The sequence below is a fragment of the Danio rerio genome, chromosome 21 (assembly GCF_052040795.2).
Source record: "Danio rerio strain M-AB ecotype USA chromosome 21, GRCz13ab, whole genome shotgun sequence".
NCBI lineage: Eukaryota > Metazoa > Chordata > Actinopteri > Cypriniformes > Danionidae > Danio > Danio rerio.
The window spans coordinates 8,980,001-8,992,717 of record NC_141041.1 but is presented as its reverse complement, the minus strand read 5'-3'; the positions used below and the strand labels follow the sequence as shown (position 1 = coordinate 8,992,717).

Here is a 12,717-nt window from a genome sequence, read left to right as displayed (position 1 = left end):
CTATCTATCTATCTATCTATCTATCTATCTATCTATCTATCTATCCATCCATCCATCCATCCATCCATCCATCCATCCATCCATCCATCCATCCATCCATCCATCCATCCATCCATCCATCCATCCATCCATCCATCCATCTATCTATCTATCCATCCATCCATCCATCTATCTGTCTGATATCTATCTATCTATCTATCTATCTATCTATCTATCTATCTATCTATCTATCTATCTATCTATCTATCTATCTATCTATCTATCTATCTGTCTGTCTGTGAATCCATCCATCCATGCGTCCATCTATTTATCTATCTGTACATTCATCTATCTATGCATCTATCCATCCATCCCTCTGTCCATACATCCACCTACCCATTTGTCCATCTTTCCGTCTATCTATGCATCCATCGATCCATCCATCCATCCATCCATCCATCCATCTACCTACTCGTTTGTCTGTCTGTCCATCCATCCATCAATCCATCCATCCATCCATCCATCCATCCAGCTACCAGTCTGTCTGTCTGTCTGTCTATCCAGCCTCCACCACGGCGACTGAAGCTCTGCACAACACTTTTGGCCAGCGGAGAAATTAAAATGGTCGTGCCCAACTGAGTCTGGTTCTCTCAAGGTTTTTTTTTTTCACTCCCATCAGGTGAAGTTTTTTTTTTCCCTCTCCGCTGTCGCCACTGGCTCGCATGGTTCAGGATTGGTTGAGCTACGCATCGATGAATTTGCTCTTCAGTGTTTGAACTCTCAGTAATGATTAAATCACACTGAACTGAGCTAAACTGAACTGAACTTAAACAATAAAAACTGAACTACACTGTTCCAGTTACTATGACCATTTATGTGAAGCTGCTTTGACACAATCTACATTGTAAAAGCGCAATACAAATAAAGCTGAATTGAATTGAATCCATCCATCCATCCATCTATGCCTGTCCGTCCATCCGTCTGTGTATTTATGCATCCATCTATTTATCTTTCTGTGCATCCATCCATGCATCCATCCATCCATCCATCTACATACTCGTTCGTCCATCTGCCCATCTATCTATCCATCCATCCGTCTACCTACCAGTCCGCCCATTTATCTGTCCATCCATCCATTCATCCACCATTTTATCATGTCATTTGTTTTATCCATCCACCCATCAATCGTCCATCCATCCATTTTTTTGTCTGAACTAAATGAACAAAGAGAACCCGAACTGCAAGTGAAAACACACTGTAAACTGTAATACATTTGACCTAACATAAAAAAAATAGTTATGATAGTCTTTTCTTCACTATTGTGATGTACATCAGGGCAAATAACAGCTTCTGGAATGAGAACAAAATGTAGGTTGGGGCTTGATTTTGTGCAATTGGATCTCATGTAAAAGTGAACGATGGATCATGAATAAACACCAATCAGAAAAGGAAAGAGGAAAGAAAAGTTATTTAAATGATTTTTAAGAGTTTTTAATGAGTTTGCATGTTCTCCCTGCATTCGAGTGGGTTTCCTCCGGGTGCTCTGGTTTCCCCCACAGTCCAAAGACATGCAGTACAGGTGAATTGGGTAGGCTAAATTGTCCGTAGTGTATGAGTGTGTGTGTGGATGTTTCCCAGAGATAGGTTGCAGCTGGAAGGGCATCCGCTGTGTAAAAACTTGCTCGATAAGATGGTGGTTCATTCTGCTGTGGCAACCCCGTATTAGGAAAGGGACTAAGCCGACAAGAAAATGAATGAATGGATGAGCATTCATTTTGCCTTACAGCAAGAAGGTCACTGGTTCGAGCCTCGACTGTGACAGTTGGCGTTTCTGCTTGGAGTTTGTCACTGTGGTGAACCCAGATTAATAAAGGGACTAAGCCGAAAAGAAAATGGATGAATGAAAGACATTCAGCAAAACAGATGAACTTATCCACAGTTTACAAAGATAAAGATGTCTTTTTAATATCTCAGATGTTTCAATTAATCAATAATCTTACAAGCAGGGGGAAAGAATAAGTCTCCAATACTTCTCAGCCATTTATTATATATACCAAGCAGTATTGATGTAGTTGTCAATACTCATGTCACCTACGGGATCAATAAAGCCATGTAATGACTTCATCTGACTGCAATAACAGTGTTGCACCTGCCTGAGAAACTGTAGAGTTATTTATTACATTTTTATTATTATTTACCCACCGGTATAAAATACTAATTGAAGTATTGAAGTGATTTTTGCAGCAAGACATTAAAACCGAGCGATGAGATGCTTCATCATGAATATAGTTTTATTTGCAAAACGTATTTTAATTTAACTCACGAGGTGTCCTCCTGATAATAGATCTCGACATGCTGTTATAATATTTATAAGTATTTTAAATTTGTTTTCCATTTTCAAAGGTTAGTCACGTTAGATCACCATCTTCATGCCAGATAAATACGATCCAGCCCCGAACGCCAGATCATGTCAGAAAATGTCAGTTTCTGCAGGTATATGGACAACCAAACCTGTTAACCAGTCTTCAGCAGAATTAACAGTCTCCTATCAATAAAGGTGTTGACAGAAAATCAGAGAAGAGCAGAAGCAGGAGATGAAGTAATGATGATAAAGAAAGAGCAGAGCTTATTGAATAATCTTCATCTGATTCTGACCACGATAAATCAAACAAGTGTTATTATAACGCAAGTAATAACAATGGGAAATTACTGCTTCACAACATTGTACAGAGACAATACAGACCTTCAAATGGAGACATTCTCTTACTCATAAAAACAAGTTTCGCTTGAATCAACAGTCATAAAATTATAACAATATGGAAAAATGGAAATAATAATGAAGCAATAATTATAGGGAAATATTAATAATAAAATATAAAACATAATAATAAATAATAATTAAGTCATTAACTAATGATCATTCATTCATTTAATTTTCGGCTTAGTCCCCTAAGGCACAGCAGAATGACCCGCCAACTTATCCAGCATATTTTTTGTGCAGCGGATGCCCTTCCAGCCGCAACCCATCTCTGGGAAACATCCACACACACTCATTCACACTCATACACTACGGACAATTTAGCTCACCCAATTCACCCTTACTGCATGTCTTTGGACTGTGGGGGAAACCGGAGCACCCGGAGGAAACACACGCAAATGCAGGGAGAACATGCAAACTCGACACAAAAACGCCAACTGACCCAGCCGAGGCTCGAACCTGCGATCTTCTTGCTGTGAGGCGACAGCACTACCTCATGCACCACCGCGTCGCCAAATAATGAGCAATAAAATTGTATAAAAAATATTATGTAAATGACTAATGATCATATGTTTAAATAAAATAATTAAATGAAAAAATCAATGAATTAAAACAAATGAGACACAACGCAAATGAATGGTTGCTTTCTTGAAACGACACGACCATGAGTTTGCTACAAGGATTCTCAGATCCTTAGTTAGATTCTTCAATCATTTGGTTGTGTTTTTGTCTTTTAACATTTATGATCAGTTACAGAATGAATTAAAAACATTTTATCTTAAGCAAATAGCATCTTAAAAGAGGCGGGACGTGTCAAATGCTAGAGCATTTGGTTGGTCAGAATACTTTAGGAACATTTTGTCGGAACCTGGAGCTTTGTATGTACAATAAGTGAAGTCTATTTTTAAACTAATTTCGAGAGGAGCATGTGCTTATGATTGATAGCACCTGTTCCACTTTAGCTAATACTGATTTACCAATCAGACGACTCCTTAACCACTATAAATAACCAGAGTATCTTACTTCAGCCATCTTTGTCTTGAAGAATACCCTCTTCCACCCCTACTCCTCCCATTTCCCTGTCAAGGCAGCACGGAGGCCTAGTGGTTAGCACCACGGCCACACAGCAAGAATGTCACTGGCTTGGGCACTACCTGGCCAGGTCGGCGTTTCTGTGCGGAGTTTGCATGTTCTCCTCGTGTTTGCGTGGGTTTTCACCGGGCTCTCCAGGTTTCCTCCCACAGACCAAAAACGTGTATTATAAGTAAATTGACAAATCTAAATTGACAGCATAGACACAATCTACAATCTACTTCCAACATTTATCAAGCAGGGCAGTTCTCGAGACCTACACGAACTCGGACTTCCCTCTCGCCCTGCAACGGGGGGAGCCCCGGCCTTGGGGATCTCACGAGTTCAGGGCTCTCTCCCAGGACAGCATGCCAAACACGCTCCATAATCAATCATCAGCTAAGGGTGAACTCTTGAATCTTATTTAAATTAATTTGATTTCACCATTGGCAGAATATTTAGCTTGCTTTAAGGAAAAACGCACTGATTTTTACTTATTATTTCTGAAAACAAATTAATATTTTGTACTTTTCCAAAAAAATGCTTCTTGGTTCAAGAATGTTTGGAAATTTGTATTAAAAACAAGACAAATAAGAAGCAGTATTGGAGCTCACAAGATAACTTTAAGACTAACATGTTGATACTAACACCTGAAAAACTTTCATTTTAATTTGGCAGGGACTTTAACAGCATTTTTGAAAACATTTTATGTTGGTTAGCTTTTTTTTTCCATAACAAAAATGTATTTTCATGGTTTTATAAACCTATAGCTACAGTATTCCCACAAATATTACAGAGGTTGTGGAAAAACTGATGCAAGTTGTGATAGTGGGGGATATGAGCTGCTTTGGTATGATATTATCTCTGCGCCTTGTGATTTTTGGAGAGCTGAACCTCACCAGGATGACGCTGCTGTTACGCACAACAACTCCTGCCGAGCCTTCCCATGTGTGTAAGACACTTTTCCACACACACACACACACACTCAAACACACACACACACACACAGACTCAAACACACGCTCACAGAAGCATGATATGCTTGGCTCCAGGACAGAGCAGAATAAACATATTGTCTCTGCGCACATACATAAAACCCCATTCACACTCTTCCTCACACAGTCTAATCCACAATAAAGCGGTGCAGCAGCCCTGACGCGCTGAGCTCATCACAAAGGGCATTTGCATTTCGAATCCGAGAGCACAACAGAAATCTTTTGCGTTTACGACACTACAATAAACAGCAATTCCATGCACAAACAAACGCTGATTGAATTCTTGGTGCGCGGAATAACAGAGCGAGGCGGATCATATCAGATCAAAATAAGAAACAATCTCGTCGTCTGTGTTTATCCCTGTGGCTTCTGTTAGTCTTGTTTGTAATTGTTTATTCGATAGCACAATCTGACAACGAACGTGTTTGAAAAAAAAAGAGCTGAGGTTTATCTGACACGGCTAATTATAGTTGATCTGATGCTTAGAAATCTATGCCTGCAGGGTTCGTTCCTTTGACCTTTCGACCTTTGTCTCAATGACGCAAGAGTCTTTACATTGTGTAGTAGTTCTCAAATGGCAGAGTTGACTTTGAAACAGGTCATGTAAGCAGGGCAGAGAGCTTTCTGTTGCAGTCATTCACTCTCAAAGAGGATGTACAGTACTATATATCCATTCATTTTCCTTTGGCAAGTCTCTTGTTTATCAGGTGTCACCACAGCAGAATGAACCACCAACTATTCCAACATATGTTTTATGCAGCGGATGCCATTCCAGCCACAACCCAGTACTTGAAAACACCCATACACTCTCGCATTCATACACACACTTATACTCAATTTATATTTATATATTTACATACCCTCTCAATATTTATTTACTCTCTTTATATATATATATATATATATATATATATATATATATATATATATATATATATATATATATATATATTTTTTTTTTTTTTTTTTTTTTTTTTTTTAATGTCTGATGCTAAATCATGCTAAGTGTTCACTATTTTAGGTCAGTTAGGATTACCTAAATGATTTACATTTGCTAAATGCCAGAATAATGCGAGAAATTTTATTTTTTTGAGAATTTTTTATTAATTTCTAAACAGTAAAAAGTTTACATACATTTCCTTGGTATTTTTTTAGCGTTGCTTTTAAACTCTATAACTTTGGTCAAATGTTTTGGGTATCCTTCCACAAGCTTCTCACAATAGTTTGCAGGAATTTTGGCCGATTCCTCCTGACAGAATTGGTGTAACTGGGTCAGATTTGTTGGCTTTCTTGCTCAGACAAACTTTTTCAACTCTGCCCTCAAATTTTCTATAGGATTGAGATCAGGGCTTTGTGATGGCCACTCCAACACATTCACTCTGTTGTCCTTAAAGCACATTTTAACTAATTTGGCAGTATGCTTAGGGTCATGGTATGTTTTGAAGACCCATTTGTGGCCAAGTTTTAATTTCCTGGCTGATGTCTTGAGATGTTGCTTCAGTATTTCTACATAATGTTCTTTCTTCATGATGCCATCTATGCTGTGAAGTGGATCAGTCCCTCCTGCAGCAAAACAGCCCCACAACATGATGCTGCCGCTTCACAGTTCTTCACAACTGGGATGGTGATCCCTAGACTTGTAAGCTTCCTCCTTTGTCCTTTACATGTAACACTGGTCATTATGGCCAAACAGTTCAATTTTAGCTCCATCAGACCACAGGACATGTCTCCAAAATTTAGTCTTTTTCCCAGTGTATTTTAGCTAATTGTAATCTGGCTTTTTTGTTGATTCTGGCTTGTTGATTTTCCCATGTTGTCACACAAGGAGCAGTGTGTTTGAGGTTTTCCTTAAACACTAATCTACAGTTGTGCCTCCAATTAACTCAAATGTTGTCAATTAGCCAATCAGAAACTTTCAAAACTTTGACATTATCATCTGAGCTTTTTCAGAGGCATAATAATCTTATTGTATGTAAACTCGACTTTCAAGAAAAGTTATAACAATTTCTCAAAAATATCTCTCTCACTATTCTACTATTAAGGATGACAGAAACAGATTTGATAATCATAACTTACCTAAAAGAGAAAACGTTTAGTCACATTAACATCTGACTTATTTAAAATGGTTATGTGTCTTTTGATACAGTGTATGTAAACTTTTGGTAGTTTGTAAACTGTATCTACAGTATATATATTGAACACAAAAGTACATACTCCGAAGAATGCTGGAAGATGCAGCTATTGACATCCATATAGGAGCAAAAAATTCTAGGAACTATGGAAGTCAATGGCTGTTTTTACTCGAGAAGTCGATTTCAGATCCAGCCTGAGACTACAAGGCTCAAAAAATTGGACAACAGAAGACAATGGTTTCCCAAAGGTTTCCTTTAAGCTGTAATTTCTGCAGCGGTATTTAGGTGGTATATGATCAAACTTTAGCATTAACAACATGTAAGGATGAATTTATCATCATCGTCATTGTTCAATTCCTTCATCTTAGTCCCTATTCATCAGGGGTCGCCATAGCAGAATGAACCACCAACTTATCCAGCATATGTTTTGCGCAGCAGATGCCCTTCCAGCTGCAACCCAGTACTGGGAAACATCCATTCACTCTTACATGCACACTCAAACACTATGGCCGATTTAGTTTAATCAATTCACCTATAGCACATGTTTTTGAACTGTGAGGGAAACCGGAGCACCAGGAGGAAACCCACGTGACCACGGAAAGAACATCCAAACTCCACACAGAAATGCCAACTGCCCCAGCCAGGATTCAAACCAGCGACCTTCTTGCTGTGAGGTGACATTGCTAACTACTGAGCCACCGTGTCGCCCCTGTTAAACATAATTTGGGAAATATTTGAAAAAGAAAACTGATTCACAGGTCAAATGGTTCTACATTTTTATAAATTTCTTTTTTTCTGCGGAAAAATCCGCCATTTACCTCCATTAAGAAGCAAAACTACTAAAGAATCAATGTCTGATTGTCGATTTTTGTCGCTTTGGGATACATTACATCACATTACATTACACTGAGTTGTCGATTTCAGACAAAGCCTGAGACTACAATTCATACAGACTCAACAAAACTGGACAGCAAAAGATTATAATGAGTTTCTGCTGTATTCAGATGGTATATGGTCAGACTTTGCATGTGTATGAAATCATCCTGCTTTTTAGCAGCAGTTCTGGCTGTTAAGGGGTCTGTAACATTCTTGACACATGTTAAGCCTCTTATACCTGTATGCTGACCATTTCCTTTTCTTTATGACTACTGAACTCCTCTTGTAATGGCTACTTCCAGCAGGATAACACACCGCAAAGCCCTCACAAAGCTCAAACCATATCAAACTGCTCTCTTGAACATGACCATCACCCTTTTTCAATGCACATTTTGAAGTATATCACGTAAGAAACCAGTGATGAAAACAGCAAATTTCAAAATAATTAAGCAAAAATGTTTTTTATGTTTGCTTGAAGTGGTTTTGGACTTGTGGGGAAAAGAGTTAATGCAAAAAAAAATGGGAGATCTTGCCTTGTTTGCTTCTGGTTAGGTTACCAATATTACTATTAGCCAACAACTTGATGTGCATTTGGGATTCATTTATTTATTTGCGAACTTTGAAAAGATTTGCTTCATGTTAGGATGGAAATTCAGTTCAGTAAACTCAAATGGCCTCCAGTCAAATGACCAGTCAATAGAGGACATTTAGAATGAACTATCTATCTATCTATCTATCTATCTATCTATCTATCTATCTATCTATCTATCTATCTATCTATCTATCTATCTATCTATCTATCTATCTATCTACCTACCTATCTATCTATCTATCTATCTATCTATAGCGGGGACAATAAGTGAACGTCATCATTTTTCTCAGAAAACCCATTTTTAAGGCTGCTTTTCCCAGACGTTGATAACAACCAAAGAAATACACATATAAAAAGAAAACATCTAATTAGTTTACAAATTAAGTTATGTGTATTAAAATAAAATGACACAGGGAGTAAGTATTGAACACATGAAGAAAACGAGGTGTAGAAAGGCAGCGAAAGCCCAGACAGCAGCTGAAATCTCTCAGTTCTTCAGCAACCCTCTGCCCTTCCTCATTGTAAATGAATATTAGCTGCTTCAGTCAAACATTTACATTAGCAGGATGATGAAGATGAAACCAAGGTGGACATTTCAGCAAAGACAATGATCCAATGCACAGCCAAGGAAACTCTCAAATGTATTCAGAGAAAAAAATAATTAAGTTGTAGAATGGCCCAGCCAATCACCTGCCTCGAATCCAATATCTATCTATCTATCTATCTATCTATCTATCTATCTATCTATCTATCTATCTATCTATCTATCTATCTATCTATCTATCTATCTATCTATCTATCCACCTGTGTCGATACGGGATATGTTGTTTACTGTTTGCAGGCTTTATGGTAAGTGTTATTATCATGGGTCATGACTCTCACACATCTGCGTGTCCCTTTGATGACATGTTCTCAACCTGTCAAATTGATAAAGTCACAACTCTGCGGTAATTAAATAAACCCCCCACATTCATATGACGAACATCCCGCTCTTGAACATCAAGTTTTCCCACTCACATCGATCTTATTTCCATAACGTTCACTGTTTTGTTTAACATTAATCAGCGCGTCAGCTACTTCCGGCAAGCCTTTTTACGATCTTGATGCAAATGTCAATTACCAAACGCTTGAGGCAACAAAACCACGCGTGTTGTGAAGTGTCTTGATTTCCTGAAGGTGTTACTCTTTTATTTACTGTCTGTTTCTTTCACATTAAACGCACCTGTGGTCCTCTTCACGTTGTTTCAGCCTGGCACGTGTGTTTGTTTGAATAAACTGTTTTAATTTGATTTAGCCGTATATGCTCGGTTTTGTGTGAGATGTCAGTTTGACTTCCGAACTCAAAACTTTTAAGGGAGATTAAATTACATGGACAAATCTCTCTTTTCTTTACTTTTGCAGTGACTAAAGGTGAATTGGAGCTTTTCTTTCCTGTACTGCCCCCTGGTGCACAAAATAAAATGTCGCTCATTTTAGACTTAAAAGTCAGTCAGCTTTATTGTCAATTCAACCACATGAACAGCACATTCAGAGAATCGGAATCTGCTGAAAATTCCAGCTTAAACCAGCCTAGGATGGTTGGCTGGTTTTAGCTGGTCGACCTGCCTGTTTTTAGAGAGGTTTTGGCCATTTCTAGGCTGGTTTCCAGCCATTTCCAGACTGGTTTTAGCTGCTCAGGCTGGAAAATTACCAGCTAAAACCAACTTGACCAGGCTGGTTTATGCTGGACATAGCTGGTTTTGGCTGGGCTCCCAGCCTGGCTAGGCTGGTCAAGCTGGTAGCTGGTCATCTCCCAGCCTGACCAGCTAAGACCAGGCTGGAATGACTGGACACCAGCATGGAAATGGCCAAAACCCCTCCAAAATTAGGCTGGTCGACCAAATAAAACCAGCCAACCATCCTAGGCTGGTGTAAGCTGGATTTTTCAGCAGGGAGGTTAGTACAAATTGTAAACAATGCAAATACACTTAAGGGCACATGGCAAGGAGTGCAAGCCAGAGTTGTGCAGATGCAGAGCAGCATGTAAATTGTAAGCTTGTAAATATGACAGTATCTTAATAATATACAGGGAGGTAGTATGAGGTAGCTGGCAGTCCAATGTTACACAGATGAAATGTGAGGAAACAATGTCTTGACAGCAAAACATCAGAATATTCTGAAATAAAGAAGTTTTGATAACAATGAAGGTTGTTTATTGGCGTTGATGGATCCCTGAAGATCATTTCAGATCCAAAAGATACTTCACATTCCACAAAAGCTTCTTCTTTAGATTGTTAAAACTGTCTCAATACTAAGAAACAAATGGTTTCAAGAACAATTCACTGTGAGGTTCTTTGAAAAAATGAATATTAAGAAAACACCTTCAGGAACTTGCTGTTTCTTGCTTTTAAACGCCTGATGCAGCAAATCATTTATTGGCATAATAATTTGTGCATCGTTAGATGAATCCATATCAAGAGAAATTAGTTTATCAACTTAAATGTATTGACATTTTTCCACCCAGCACGCTTTTTATTCTTTCTTTCTTTTTTGAAAACTTTTTATGTTTTATTAAGTTAATGAAAATAACTTTGAATATAGGCATCTTGGGATGTAAAAGAAGGACAATTGGAAAGTGTCCTGTAAGTTTTTTAACAGATGGTGAACATTGTTATTATTATTATTATTATTATTTTAAATAATTTTAAAATTATAATCTAAATTTGCAATGCACAACTTGTTTGATGCCATTACATGTGAATTTATTTAGATGCTGTTCTCCAAAGTGACTTCCAATTGGTGGAGTCACATCAACAGAAAAGCAACAATATTTAGATGCTGAGACACGATGCAGATGTATGAGTTTGTGTGTGTGTGTGTGTGTGTGTGTGTGTGTGTGTGTGTGCGTGTGTGTGTGTGTGTGTGTGTGCGTGTGTCACACTCCAAAGGTACATGGGGAGGGAGAGAGTTTAGCTTCCTGACAGATGCAAATATTATTAAAACATTCATTTTTTTAAAGGTCTAAATTATGGGTAATACATACATTAGCCATAATATTACAGCATTATTCAAATAGAATTTGGCAATAAAAGCATGACCTAAAATGAAACTTTTAGGCAAAACTGAATAAAATGTGAACAGTATAATTCAGCAAAGTAAAATCCCATTGAAAATAATGGTCAAATTAACCTTAAATATTGAAGAATATTGTAAAAACAGGTTGACTCTGGCTTTTCAGATGATGTTAAAGGATTTAATTTAAGACAAAATAACCATCAAAATGAGAAAATTAGATAAAAACCATTTATTCCTTATTGTATATAACAGACTATAATCCTGCAAATGGTATAATGTTATATAATGTATTATGTGTATTGTATTTAATTATTATGCAATAATTATTTTGTCAGATTTTTTGTTATTTTATTTAATTATTGGCAAAAATCTACACTCTAAAACGTTATTACATTATAAAACATTATTACATAATAAACTTTATCAAATATTACATCAAATACATCATGAAATGTATCTGAAGTATATTGTTTATGTTGATAATGCTTTCAGATTTAATCACACAGTCATATTTTGACTATAGTTTGCTAGATAGATAGCAGAAATTTAACAACAGTGTATTTGACTGTGTTCTACGCGAGAGGCGCTGTCTCCTCTGTGGTAAAAAGCGGAAGTGACGCAGCTAAAGCGAGTTGTGACGCCACAAAGTGAAAGTATGGCGGCATCCATTGAAGCTGGACTAAAGTTCATCGCGGGTGCTCCCTGTAACGCACTTTACGGTCACACAAACTTCTACACGAATATGTGTCGAATTCCCGCTGGTCATTTGCTGTTTATCTTTGATTTGCAGATTGATGCGCGCGCAGGGAAGCCGGGAACGCGCACGGAAAACGGGTGGTTTAAACCGGTGAGGATAGTGTGCTTTAAAACTCCAATGTTTGCTAATACATAGCATAATATAACTATTTATTAAACTATTCCTATTGTATATTATGTTTAGATGTGTTGTTTAGTTCGTTATAGCTGTTGTTTAGAGGGGTGTGCTTTGTTTTTGTTTGGTTCTGGTGGATTATTTGCATATATGCATATTTAAGGTAAACGTCAAACATTGGTTGAGATAATTCATTTTTAGGTTTTTGGTGCTTAAATTTTGTTATGTGATTGCTAGAAAACCATTTTATAAAATATAAGTACTGCCGTAAGTGTGAAATTAATATGTTTTGATGTCTGCATGAAATTAAATTTAAATTACAAGAATTAATAAATTACATAGAGAGCACATTAAATACAAGTGTTAACACACTTATTCTGACCTGTTAA

The 12,717-nt window shown here is 37.4% G+C and overlaps 2 protein-coding genes across 8 annotated transcripts in view; one reads left to right on the top strand and one right to left on the bottom strand.

The window, feature by feature from the left end:
- The window catches only part of ap3b1a (adaptor related protein complex 3 subunit beta 1a), a 762,544-nt gene that overhangs the window by 261,395 nt on the left and 488,432 nt on the right, over positions 1-12,717 (bottom strand). The window lies entirely within an intron of this gene.
- aggf1 (angiogenic factor with G-patch and FHA domains 1) overlaps positions 12,087-12,717 on the top strand; it is a 28,075-nt gene continuing 27,444 nt past the window's right edge. For 2 of the 6 annotated variants that reach the window (XM_087299989.1, XM_087299992.1), the window contains exons 1-2: positions 12,087-12,161; positions 12,248-12,333. In XM_087299989.1, coding sequence (XP_087156115.1) covers positions 12,332-12,333 — 2 coding nt within the window. In that variant the 5' untranslated portion in view covers positions 12,087-12,161; positions 12,248-12,331. 6 annotated transcript variants of the gene reach the window in all.